At 43.1% G+C, this 14,845-nt stretch overlaps 1 protein-coding gene across 1 annotated transcript in view; it reads right to left on the bottom strand.

The window, feature by feature from the left end:
- The window catches only part of LHCGR (luteinizing hormone/choriogonadotropin receptor), an 82,108-nt gene extending 78,497 nt beyond the window's left edge, over nucleotides 1-3,611 (bottom strand). The window contains exon 1 of the mRNA XM_075267033.1: nucleotides 3,451-3,611. Coding sequence (XP_075123134.1) covers nucleotides 3,451-3,611 — 161 coding nt within the window. The remainder of the gene's footprint in view (nucleotides 1-3,450) is intronic.
- Nucleotides 3,612-14,845: the final 11,234 nt, after the last annotated feature.

Genomic DNA, 14,845 nt, shown 5'->3' with positions numbered 1-14,845 from the left:
AAATGCCGGAGCTCAGCGTTAAAGCAGGAGCTGAGCTGTGACAGCTCCTGCTTTAAACGCCAATGTATTCAGCTCATCGGTGTCCGTAGGAGGGACATACCTCCCGCCGACCGGGACGTTTTGTTAGGCCTTGGATTCTGTGGTTGACCCTTCAACCCCTAGGAAATAGACCACAGGATCCTTTAAATTTGGAAGTCCCTGCTGGACCATTATTATGTTGGAGTTTGGGTCCAACGGAGGATCTTCTGGGCCAGTCTGACACTGATAGTGGGAAATCCCTTTAAGGATATAGGTCCATATAGGTCCACAGCAGATAGCGTGAGTCTCCCATTTCTGCTACAGATATGCCACCTATTTTCAGTTTGTAGTGCCACGGATCCATTGGAAGATCCATTTTTATTTCTACAGCAGCACCAAAAATCTGCAGGGAACATTTTCCATGCATGTAAATGGGTTTGTAGCAATCCCTCCAAAAATAAAAGAGTCAAGTGAACATTCTCTAAGGGTGAATCCAGCGCTGTGTGTGGTCTGGGTATATGGTTCATGGGAAAGGAGCTCACTCAGTTCCTCCGCACAGTTTCATGCCCCTCTTAGTGCCCCCATATATAAATGCTGCCCATCTGTGCCCCACACAGTGTAATAGCCCCCTCAAGTGCCCCCACATAGTGTAATAGCCCCTAAGCCTACTCTCGCACACTCAAACACTAGGGTGAGTTTGGTTCAGCCAAACCAGTCTCGGAAATGCAGCCGTCACATAGTCCAGACTGTATTATCCAGTATATTCTTCACCCTGACTTTATACTGATGGATGTCCCCTAATGGATCTGGAATCATACAAACATGACATAGCCTTCAGACCTAAAACACTCCCAGTGAGGATATTACTATAGTACGATGGTTCTACATGGACAAAACTTGTCATTCATACATAATAATAGCAATGTTTAGCTTTGCACACGTGAAATATTAATGAATGGAATGATAGGAGTGATAGTAGTAACACTCTGTAGTAGTAGTTCTGTATAAGGAGCCTTTGTAATATACTATACGATACTATACTGTACTATACGGTACTATACTATACTATACAATACTATACTGTACTATGCTATTCTATACGGTACTATAATATACTATACTATATGATACTATACGGTACTATATGGTTCTATACTATACTATACAATACTATACTGTACTATGCTATACTATACGGTACTATACGATACTATACTGTACTATACTATACGGTACTATATGATACTATACTATACTATACGGTACTATACAGTACTATACTATACTATACTATACTATGCTATACTATACAATACCATACTGTACTGTACTATACTATACGGTACTATACTGTACTATATTATACTATACAGTACTATACTGTACTATACTATACTATACGGCATTATACTGTACTATACTATACGGTACTATACTATACTATACGGTACTATACAGTACTATACTATACTATACTATGCTATACTATACAATACCATACTGTACTGTACTATACTATACGGTACTATACTGTACTATATTATACTATACAGTACTATACTGTACTATACTATACTATACGGCATTATACTGTACTATACTATACTGTACTATACTATGCTATACTATACAATACCATAGTGTACTGTACTATACTATACGGTACTATACTGTACTATATTATACTATACAGTACTATACTATACTATACTATACGGCATTATACTGTACTATACTATACGGTACTATACTATACTATACGATACTATACTGTACTATACGGTACTATACTGTACTATACTATACTACACTACTGTACTATACTTTGCAATACTATACAATACTATACTGTACTATACTATACTATAATATACTATACTAAACGGTACTATACTATACTATATTATACTACATGGTTCTATACTATACTGTACTATGCTATACTATACTACATGGTACTATACTGTACTATACTACACTATACTGTACTTTACTACACTGTACTATACTATTGTATACTATACTGTACTATACTGTACTATACTATACTGTACTATACTACACTATACTGTACTTTACTATACTGTACTATACTATACTATACTGTACTATACTATAATATACTACACGGTACTATACTATACTATACGGTACTGTACTGTACTATACTATACTATACTGTACTATACTGTACTATACTATATTATACGGTACTATACTGTACTGTACTGTACTATACTACTATATGATACTATACTATACTATACGGTACTACCCACATTATAAGGTCATGAATAATAGAATACAATGCGAGAAATATTGCTGCAGTTTGTATGCAAGTAACACGATGTACATGACCTTAGATTGTGTAACCTGTAACCAGTGTCGTATTTATTATATTATATTCAGCCACGTATAGATGATATTATTTAGTGTTCTTAAAGCGTCAAGTATAGATAGAAAAAAACTGAGCAAAAATTTTTAAAACCCCACACCCCTTTATACAATCTCTCCTTAGTTGCTACCTACACCAATCTGCTTCTTAGCCTTTCCTCAAGTCAGGATATACATCTATAGATGTGTATATACAGTATATAGATGTGTATATATGTGTAGTAGGAAATTTATATTCAGCAGCATTGATACAGAAACTTTGATACTTGGACTCTACTGTCTGTAGCTTTAGAATAGGACGTGGTCACTTGGTTGGATACATTGAAACTTAAGATGTGATTTCTCATGACCCCCCCCAAAAAAAAAAAAATAAAAAAAATAATCCAGTAATGTCAATGCTGCAGTAACACTAATAAATACAATAATAAAATAATATTCATTGACGTCTGGTGCGTGCGCTGCGTGTCATAGGAGGCTCAATCACATTAGAAGATATTATATTGATATAATAATGAGAATATCTGCTCCTGTGTATTTGGAACAATCCGGTTCTGATCCACGTTATCTTGTACAATCTAGTGCAAATACATTGTATCCAATTATCCTCAAGCCCCTAATCATACAACATGCAGCATACTGAAAGCCCTATATGGGAATAATGCAAGTCCCCCGGGATGTGAAGTCTACCCCCGGGGGTGCAGGTACCGTCGGCTCCTACCCTATCACCTATAGCTATGTTTGTAGTAAATGTCACCTCCTCACTAGAAGGCATTAGTATACAACAGTATACAACAGTCAGTGCTATCCCGGGGACCCATATACCTGTCGCTGTATCTATAGGACAAACTGTTCTAAAGCCCCTGAACGTAGAACAAGTATCATCATTATTTTTGCATTGATCTGCCCTAATAATACAACAATGAAGACATTTTAGCCAAAAAGAAAACTTTCCTGGGCATTGCTCATGGCACGGACCGGCACAGCACATGATGAGATCCACTCACATTTAACTATTTAGTAACTTTAGAGGATACTTACAGTTCTAATCCCGGTGGTCCGTGCACCGCCGCTGCCTGAGCCTGACACACCAGGCTGACCCTGCTGCAGTTACAAAGCTTGCAGGCATCAGTCAATACTGAGCAGACTGGCTTCAGGTAAGTCAGATACAGCATGAGGTAATAGAAATTCAGGGTCTCCATGGCGAGCCGCTCCGCAGGAGATTAGTAGCAATGTTATTTCAATTCCATTTTGCCCTTTGTCAGCTCCTTAACTTTTTGAGTTTGCAGTGAATTACAGCTGGGAGATGGAACAGTTTGTATTCCATGCAGGCAACGTGTTCCTATTTTTAGTCTGCATTTACACTGACTAACCGTGAGTCGTTGTCAGGGCTCCTCCTGTCTTTAACTTTGGAAAACTCAAATTTCACTCCCAAATCAAACGATTGTGGCATAAAAAAAAAACTGCACCCCCCATCACCGAGAGCTATCGCTTGTCATTCGGGTTTAGAAGGGCGCGCACCAACACCCGCACATTTATTGCTGCTATAGGAGGTTTTCTTTTCCTATTTAGATTTGGTGGCCGGAGAAGAACATCTTGTTCTAAGAAAGCACAAGTCATCTGATTGTCATCTCATCTCGCTCGCCTGGTGGACTCATCCTCACTGTGTAACCCTTGGCATCTTTTCGCCACATTGTACAAGGTCTATAAGATGTTCGGTGGACGTATTCGCGGTCAGACATGAGGTTATACGGCTAAATACAGACTATTCGATGGACTTCATGTTTAGCCTTCAATAGCCTTGGATCTGGATCTGCTTGTGTGTCTGAAACGCGTTGGTTCTTTCTATAAAGTTGAATGAAAAGTTCTAAAACATAATAAATTACCCGAAATATCGATGTTTAAAGATTCCGTATAATCTGTGTAAATTGTGAACTGACATCCCTGCTTTTTCTAGTTTTAAGAGTCCAGTAGGAGGTCTTCCTTAAAGGGATCCTATCTTTTAAACCACTTATGAAAGGCTATTCTTCTCCTACCTTTCGTTGTCTTATCCGCACCACCGTTCTGTAGGAATCCGTTTTTTGTCAGTATGCAAATGAGTTCTCTCGCAGCACTGGGGACGGGCCCCAGTGCTCAAACAGCACTGGGGGCGTCCCCAATGCTGCGAGAGAACTTTCTCCAGAGCCGCCTCCATCTTCATCAGCAGCGTCCTCTTCATCCTCTTCCTCCGGTGCAGCTTTCAGACTTCTAGGCCTCGAGCAGAGCAGACTGCGCATGCCCACAGGCCACGAGAAAATGGCCACTTACAATACTGTGTAAGCAGCCATTTTCTTGTGGCCTGTGGGCATGCCAGAGTTCTCTTGCAGCATTGGAGACGCCCCAGTGCTGTTTGCATACCGACAAAAAACGGGATTCCTACGGAACAGCGGTGCGGAGAAGACAACAAAAGGTAGGAGAAGAATAGCCTTCTGACGTGTTACTCAGAAAAAAAAAAGGGTTTGAAAGAGAGGATCCCTTTAAAGAAGACCTTTTACCCCTTTGTATCTAACTTCTACTACTTGAGTCACCATTTTTGGTAATTCAAAATGAGCCCGCCCACTTGACAGTATGGAGCATTATTCTACTAAAAGTAACAAAAACTATTGCTCAGGAATGGTGGGGGCTACTTAAAAAATTCTAACTGCCCCTGCAAGGAAATGGCACCTTTTGTTGGATGTAAAGAGAGAACCTGAAGTGCTATTTTTATACCCTCGGGTCTCCTTAGACTCCAGAATATAATAAGTGGAGTGAGGGAACATAACAAACTCTTATACTCAGCATACCTCCCCTCTCCTAGACATCTTTGTGCCATCCAATGGTCCCTAGGTGTCTTCTTCAGGCCTCTTTCGGCTGCAGGATGACATCACTTGACCGTGGGTCAACACTGAGGCTTCTGATTGGGCCTCAGTGATCACATGGGGCTTTGTATTTATGCTAAACATCGATGCTTCCCAAGTGACCGCTGAGTCCCAATGACAGACCTTGCGGTGACCTTGGGGTGCATGACATCTACCGAAGGCCAGAAAAGCCTGAAGAGGACGCTGTGGGACACTCGGAAGAAGTGAGGCAAAGCGAGTATAAGCGCAAGTGCAAGCGCTGTGCAATTAAAGCGCACGGACCTCATAGACTATAATGGGGTCCATGCGCTTTAACTGCACAGCACTCCTCCTAAACACTCTCCTCCTGCTACTTGTGGACTCAGTGACTCTCCTTTAGTCGAATAGTGGTTTCCCATGAAACAAGCATTTTTCCCCCATAGACTGTAATGGGATTTGATATTCGATCGAGTAGTCAAATATTGAGGCTCTACTGGAAACGAATATCGAATATTTCACTACTCGCTCATCTGTAATTAGGACGCCTACTGTGCTCCTAAACAGTAACAGAAGAGATTGCTAGTTCTATTAGCTATCAACCTGCCGCTTCTATAATGCACTACCTTTAGATCAGACTGTGGTTTCCCTGGGGGCGGGGTCTGTATGTTGAACAATGTTACCGCCCACTTGACTAATATACTCTAATTGACATCAACACTAAAAGGGTTTATATCTTTGGAACGGCTGAATGGATTTGGCTAAACAAAATAGCAAAATGCTCGGGGTAACAGCGCCGATCAGGTGTATTAGCATTTTTAGACCTGGTGACTTAACTCTTTAAACTTAGAGTTGTCTTCAGAAATAGGATTTGGGCGGCTGCCGATATGTATGAGATAAAGAGCAGACAGACATTTTATTTAATCGTGTTTGTCTTTATAAACAGCATCCTGGGATCTCCCTGCTGAGCGGAGGGATGGTCTGAGCCAAGCATTTGTCTCCTCATCTCTGCTCCTCCTCCCCTCTCACAGCAGGGAGTCTCACAGACACAGAGAAGCAGTTTCTTCCCCTCCCCCATCCCATAATTCATTCTTAAATCTAGGCAGAATATTTAGGCAGATAAAGAGGTTTCTGAACATTTTCCTTGCTGGCAGGGAAAGGGTAAAGGCTTCTTCTAAGATGTTTGTTTGCCAATGCTCGTCCAAAACCCAAGAGTAATGGTTACCAATAACTTATAGTCGTTGATCATAGGATATGTCATCAGTATCTGATCAGTTTGGGTCCTACAAGGTATAAGGCTGCAAGCTGCAGTGCGGGCGCTAACACTACAGTGCATACATGGTGCCGGGGAAATCTCTGCCTCCATTGACTTGAATAGGAGTAGAGCTGCTTCAGATCAAATACCTTGAATTTGTCATTTGGCTGCTAGTCTGTTGGACCCTTACCGATCAGATAGAGTCACTGATCCGATACTGATGTGGATAATCCATCAGTAGAATACATCATCTGTGTCCATTTCCCTTGAGTCTCAGACAACCCCTTTAAACTCTAAGTCAATATGTTTTTTTGTGTAGGGACTACACTGGCAAGATGGAGGAAATCTGACTAATTAGATACTGGGATATGTTTAGATACAATGTATATAGGTAGCGGCAGGTAGAGGATTCTCAGCTGCCTCTGCATGGGACAACCGTGTGCAGAACTGAATACGGATTGTCTTTAGTAACACAAATTATGGGAGAACTTCAGATGCAATTTTTTTCAAAACAAAAATTGAACAAATGTCTATTTTACGGTTGTATATATTCCAAAAATGCTTAAAATCCCTTAAAAATAAAGCGACAGGTCACTTTCATTTTGTCCTCTGCTGGTTAATATAGCTTGATGTACAAGTTATTACCCCTCCCCTGTGCTGGATATCGTTACACTACTGACCATGACTACTTTAGAGTATGAGTAGTGCTCTTATAAGCCCCACAGATCATGGACAGTTCCTCAGGGGCGGGGCTTATCAACCAAACTCTATTACTTTCCATATCCCATCACAATGATAGTCCATTAGCAATCCTTTTGGTTGTTAGTCTGCACTCCTATTTAATACGTTTTACATATTGTGTTACTTTTACACTCATAAGCAGCATTTTGGGGGTACAGGGAGCCGGGGCCTCAGTAGGAGAGCGCTTGTTTTTGGTGAGACAGCTCAATGTTATAGAGAGGATGATTCATACAAAGTTCTTGAAATTGTACATAGAAATCCATTATGAGGAAGTCGTAATACAAATGTGTAGAAAAGACCGGTATTGTTCTAAATTGGATACTATTACAGGAAAAAGGAACACAATAAAGCAAATGATGTTCCTTTTATTCAAAGATATTTTAGAAATATTCCCTTGGTTTGTGTGTTCTCGTTGCATCCTGGCGATTGGCAATAATTCGGGTGCCAGAAATGTCCACACTAATGATTGTGTCGCGGCAGGTCGGTGTCTGGGTATCAGTGACTACTTAAAGGGGTTGTCTAAGAATTTGTAATTTTTAGGGTAGCCCATATATATATGGTGGGGGGTTGACAGGTGATCCCGACATGGATTAGCTGTACAAGTCTGCTTCTGATACTTGTACTATACACAATATGGGGCTGGAAATATACTGACGGGTAACAATGTTTGGAACTTTTGCCTTCCAGGCTCCAGATCTCACCATCCACTACAGCTTGGAACATGAGACTACCATCCTGTTATAGACAATACCTTGGCTATGTCATACATAAATGTAACTATTTATCATTCTTCTCATGTAACTGCATTGTTACTGTTTTGCTCCTAAAAAAAATTCTAAATTTTAATTTTTATTCTATTGTAAATCCATCCTTGGCTTTCAACATTGTCTGAATCCTTCTGGGCTCGCTCTCGATGAGATTCAAGCTTGTCTTGACCAAAACCTGATACCAGGTCTCTTCGGCCGGGGCCCTACGTGGCACAAAGGCTGCGGTTTGGCAACAGTGGAAACGCCGTGGTAAAAAATGGGGCGTTTTACAGTCCTTGCAAATTGGATGGAATTCTATCAAATACCTTCCATACATTGTATAAAAACACTCAGCGGAAATGTTGCAATTTCCAAAACTGTTGCGTCTTTGGAAATTGCAGCATGTCAATTATTACTACGGAAATGACGGTGGTTTTCCTATAGATATAATTGAAACAGAAAGTCTGCAGAGGACAATGATGTGATTCCTCTGCTGTTTTTCCTGCAGTGCTTTTTGGCTGTGACTCGCTGCATGGGGCCTTAGGCTTCTACACATTCCCAAAGTGGTAGACTCACTTGGGTATGAATACAGCATTTTATTCGACTCTACCCACAAGTATTTGACGGGATTGAGGTCTGGGGACTAATCCAGCTCCTCTACTTCATTGTCAATCAAACCATTCCTTCACTAATCTCACTATACGCTGCGCATTGTTGTCCCGCTGGAACACTATGTCGCCCATTTTATACTCATTGTACTTGAGTGTACAAATTAACTCACCTTCTAGGATACTCAGATATAGCTCAACATTGAGACCACCATCGATCCTGGTCAAGTATCCAACATCTTTAGCTGTGACACATCCCCATAGCATCAGGCTTCCTCTACCATTCTGTTTGCCTCTTTTCCCTTGTTTCTTCCAGACCCATTTTCATCCATCAGTGCCAAGTCTATTGACTAGTTGACTCTCTGCCCTGTGTAATGGCCAGGCATAGCTACTGCAGCCCGACTCCCATGGAAATCACTTCCATACTTCTTTACTTCCCACAATACTTGAAGTCTAATTTATGCATGTCTTTCCAATGCCATTAGCTCATAACCAAGAGAGTATGTACCATAACGGCACCCCATGTGACTAAGCGCCCCCTGGAGAGAGAGAGCCTTGTTCTATTCTAGGTTTGTTTTGTATCCATTGAGTGGTAAGTGTTGCAATGATGGCAACAAAAGAAATAGGAAATTAATTTACATCATGATCATGGGATATAAGAACCAAGTGCTCCAAAACCTGATACCAGGTATCTTCGGCCGGGGCCCTATGTGGCACAAAGGCTGCGGTTTGGCCACAGTGGAAACGCTGTGGCAAAAAATGGGGCATTTTACCGTCCCTGCAAATTGGATGGAATTCTATCAAATACCTTCCATACATTGTATTTTATACGTTCCATACTGCAGGGGATAAGAAATGTTCCCCTTGCATAGGTTAATAGGGCAAAAAATAAAATGAACGAAAAAATGGTAGCCCACCTGCCCTGATATCATCCTCCTCCTCCTCTTATGCAGCAATTGTTTTGCTTTTAGGGTTAAGAATGTGAAAAAATGGCTGCTATTTCTTTGCACTGAACCATACTATGTCTATTACGTATACTATGTAGGAAGATAGAGTATCTAAAAGAAAAAATGCATGTATCTATCGCTTGCCCATATGGGCTCGATGGCCCCCAATAACTACTAAGCTACTGTCCTGTGTAAGGCATGAGAATACAAGCAATGAGAGGCGGAATATCTTGGGCCTGTGCAAACAATTGATGGACTAATATAGAGCAGAAGTGTCTGAAGATGTGAGGTTTTATTCACTGGAATCTTGGTTTATGTACAACTATGTCTCTTATGTAGAAATATTGTAATGTCCAGCAATATGTCCGGTATCCTCCCCGTCCATGTTATCTGAGAAGTCTCTTCCAATTAATTTCCCTTTCCCTTTCCAATTTCAGAGACAACTCCAAAGTTCTTTATCACATCAGTGACTCACGGATCACCAGCGCTTATCATTGCTTCAATATATTTTGCTCCAGACCTTAGAACAAAATGACCCAGATAGAAATCTTCTAATGCTAGCTCGGTGTTTCTATTTCATATGCGTTACATTTCTCTCATTAGACATCTCATTATTCCAAAAATAAAAAAAATAAATTAAAATTTGGAGAAAAGTTTTACTCTCGCTACCAGTGATGTCATCGGTCTATCAATGTTTCAATGAGCAAGCCTCTGCAATATAAGGATTAAAAGAAGTTGTTTCCAAATATCTATACATTGTTCTAGTCCTGTCTGTATGAAACTATAACATGGTTCATCCTGAGCTGCCTGTTTCATGAACGCAAGAACTACAGGTCATTGGAGGATCTGAGGTTATGTGTGGGCAGGTAGCGGGAGATTAGGTCAGAGATATATGGAGGGGACAGGTGAGGTCGGAGATATATGGAGGGGACAGGTGAGGTCAGAGATATATGGAGGGGACAGGTGAGGTCAGAGATATATGGAGGGGACAGGTTGTGGATGAGGTCAGAGATATATGGAGGGGACAGGTGAGGTCGGAGATATATGGAGGGGACAGGTGAGGTCAGAGATATATGGAGGGGACAGGTTGTGGATGAGGTCAGAGATATATGGAGGGGACAGGTTGTGGATGAGGTCAGAGATATATGGAGGGGACAGGTGAGGATGAGGTCGTAGATATATGGAGGGGACAGGTGAGGTCAGAGATATATGGAGGGGACAGGTTGTGGATGAGGTCAGAGATATATGGAGGGGACAGATGAGGTCAGAGATATATGGAGGGGACAGGTTGTGGATGAGGTCAGAGATATATGGAGGGGACAGGTTGTGGATGAGGTCAGAGATATATGGAGGGGAAAGGTGAGGTCAGAGATATATGGAGGGGACAGGTGAGGTCAGAGATATATGGAGGGGACAGGTGAGGTCAGAGATATATGGAGGGGACAGGTTGTGGATGAGGTCAGAGATATATGGAGGGGACAGGTGAGGTCAGAGATATATGGAGGGGACAGGTTGTGGATGAGGTCAGAGATATATGGAGGGGACAGGTGTGGATGAGGTCAGAGATATATGGAGGGGACAGGTTGTGGATGAGGTCAGAGATATATGGAGGGGACAGGTGTGGATGAGGTCAGAGATATATGGAGGGGACAGGTAAGGATGAGGTCAGAGATATATGGAGGGGAGAGGACAGGTGAGGTCAGAGATATATGGAGGAGACAGGTTGTGGATGAGGTCAGAGATATATGGAGGGGACAGGTAAGGATGAGGTCAGAGATATATGGAGGGGAGAGGACAGGTGAGGTCAGAGATATATGGAGGAGACAGGTTGTGGATGAGGTCAGAGATATATGGAGAGGACTGGGTGTGGATGAGGTCAGAGATATATGGAGGGGACAGGTTGTGGATGAGGTCAGAGATATATGGAGGGGACAGGTTGTGGATGAGGTCAGAGATATATGGAGGGGACAGGTAAGGATGAGGTCAGAGATATATGGAGGGGACAGGTAAGGATGAGGTCAGAGATATATGGAGGGGACAGGTGAGGATGAGGTCAGAGATATATGGAGGGGACAGGTTGTGGATGAGGTCAGCGATATATGGAGGGGAGAGGTGAGGATGAGGTCAGAGATATATGGAGGGGACAGGTTGTGGATGAGGTCAGCGATATATGGAGGGGAGAGGTTGTGGATGAGGTCAGAGATATATGGAGGGGACAGGTTGTGGATGAGGTCAGAGATATATGGAGGGGACAGGTTGTGGATGAGGTCAGAGATATATGGAGGGGACAGGTAAGGATGAGGTCAGAGATATATGGAGGGGAGAGGTGAGGATGAGGTCAGAGATATATGGAGGGGACAGGTTGTGGATGAGGTCAGAGATATATGGAGGGGAGAGGTTGTGGATGAGGTCAGAGATATATGGAGAGGACAGGTGAGGATGAGGTCAGAGATATATGGAGGGGACAGGTGAGGATGAGGTCAGAGATATATGGAGGGGACAGGTAAGGATGAGGTCAGAGATATATGGAGGGGACAGGTGAGGATGAGGTCAGAGATATATGGAGGGGACAGGTTGTGGATGAGGTCAGCGATATATGGAGGGGAGAGGTGAGGATGAGGTCAGAGATATATGGAGGGGATAGGTTGTGGATGAGGTCAGCGATATATGGAGGGGAGAGGTTGTGGATGAGGTCAGAGATATATGGAGGGGACAGGTTGTGGATGAGGTCAGAGATATATGGAGGGGACAGGTTGTGGATGAGGTCAGAGATATATGGAGGGGACAGGTAAGGATGAGGTCAGAGATATATGGAGGGGAGAGGTGAGGATGAGGTCAGAGATATATGGAGGGGACAGGTTGTGGATGAGGTCAGCGATATATGGAAGGGAGAGGTGAGGATGAGGTCAGAGATATATGGAGGGGACAGGTTGTGGATGAGGTCAGAGATATATGGAGGGGACAGGTGAGGATGAGGTCAGAGATATATGGAGAGGACAGGTGAGGATGAGGTCAGAGATATATGGAGGGGACAGGTGAGGATGAGGTCAGAGATATATGGAGGGGACAGGTGAGGATGAGGTCAGAGATATATGGAGGGGACAGGTTGTGGATGAGGTCAGAGATATATGGAGGGGAGAGGTGAGGATGAGGTCAGAGATATATGGAGGGGACAGGTTGTGGATGAGGTCAGAGATATATGGAGGGGACAGGTTGTGGATGAGGTCAGAGATATATGGAGAGGACAGGTTGTGGATGAGGTCAGAGATATATGGAGGGGACAGGTTGTGGATGAGGTCAGAGATATATGGAGGGGACAGGTAAGGATGAGGTCAGAGATATATGGAGGGGACAGGTGAGGATGAGGTCAGAGATATATGGTGGGGACATGTGGGGGATGCGGTCAGAGATATATGGTGGGGACAGGTGGGGGATGAGGTCAGAGATATATGGAGGGGACAGGTGAGGTCAGAGATATATGGTGGGGACATGTGGGGGATGAGGTCAGAGATATATGGAGGGGACAGGTGAGGTCAGAGATATATGGAGGGGACAGGTGAGGTCAGAGATATATGGAGGGGACAGGTTGTGGATGGCTTTGTATGTTAGCGTTAGTAGCTTGAACTCAATTCGCTGGGCTATTGGTAGCCAGTGGAGGGACTGGCAGAGGGGGGCAGCCGATGAAGATCGGGGGTGAGGTGAATTAAGCGAGCAGCGCAGTTTAAGTTGGACTGGAGGGGGGCGAGGGTGTTTGCTGGGCGTCCATGGAGAAGGGTGTTGCAGTAGTCTAAGCGGGAGATTATGAGGGCCTGGATGAGCATCTTGGTAGTTTCCTGGGTGAGGAAGGAGAGGATTCGGTGGATGTTCTTGAGTTGGAGGTGGCAGGAAGTGTTGAGGGTTTGAACGTGTGACTTGAAGGATAGGTCAGAGTCCAGGGTTACCCCAAGGTATAGTACTGGCTTCCTCATATTGGGACACCACTTAAAGTTCCTTGGTCCCAGCGACAGCCCCCACTGCATCCCTGCAAGTTACGCCCCTGCTACTGGGCCACAATGCAAAATCTGTAACACATTTGGAGGAATTGAGTAAGTCTGACCTGTTATTACAGCTCCAAATGGTGTAACACTGTAATGGTTGCCATGTGTCACTTTTTTGAAATTCTCTAGATAACTGTTTCCCAAACTGGGGGTCATGATCCCATGGGGGGGGGGGGCAGGGTCATGTAAAGATCTCTTGGGATCACAAGTCAAGTTGAGAAATTTCTCTTCCACACTGTCAGACTGCAAATTGCCTGCTATACTAATTGCCAGTATTTTGCAGATAATGTAAAAGGTCCGTTGATGATGTCACAGTCATGTGACCAGTACCTTGCAGTGGCGGAACTTGCAGCTCAGTGTTTGGTAGAAGCTGTGCAGGGCTGCATAGAGATAACAGTGCTAAATGTGCGGAGAAAGGTGGAGGTAGCAGGGCTAAGTGTGTGTGGAGGGAAGAGTGTAGTGGTATAGCTGAGTGTGTGGGAGAAAGTGGACGTAGCAAAACTGAGTTTGTGAAGGAAACACGGGGGGAACTGAATGCAAGTCTTGCCCAAAAAGGGGTCCTGCCTTCAGAAAGTGTGGAACCCGCTGATCTAGACCATGATACAGCCCCTATGAAAAATAGAAAATAGCAAGGCAAACTCTTCTTCTGATGGAGGAAACAACTGATGAGAAACCGGGAATAAGAAATAAAGGTTCAATACTCCAAAGCGGATTCTGCAACGTCCATACAATGCCCTCGTCAATGGCGAAAATAAAATATGATATTACCAAAGTATTTTTTTTATCATGCTCTTAGGAGGTTATGAATAGAATGCTAAAACTACAGTGAAGACTGACAAAGCAGTAAAGCAGCCGAGGAGATGTTTTGGGTGGGGCGAGTATAAAGTTGTTACTTAGTGTCTGTTCCTTGTGATGGAGACTCACAGATTGCTGACATATCTCACCAGAGTCTTCATGATGCAGATACTAAAATATAAGAGTATGACGCGTATCGTGTCTGGTCCTCTCTCCAGAACTAAGTTACAGGAGGTAAAAGCTTCAGAGAAAGATTTTTCAGTAGTCATGGTGATCCAGCGCAAGGACCTGCAGAACCTAAAAGTGGGATATTAAATAAAAGACTCTGAGGAATGTCGTAGAAACGAAGATTCGGGAAATAATTAGGATGTGAGAGATAAGAAGGACTAGGAAATGTCGGTATTACTGCCCTCTATGGGGCCTCAGTGGTACAAAGACAGTACGTGCAGCTTCTA

The sequence above is a fragment of the Leptodactylus fuscus genome, chromosome 3 (genome assembly GCF_031893055.1).
Source record: "Leptodactylus fuscus isolate aLepFus1 chromosome 3, aLepFus1.hap2, whole genome shotgun sequence".
Taxonomy (NCBI): Eukaryota; Metazoa; Chordata; class Amphibia; order Anura; family Leptodactylidae; genus Leptodactylus; species Leptodactylus fuscus.
This window is presented reverse-complemented; position numbering and strand designations above follow the sequence as displayed.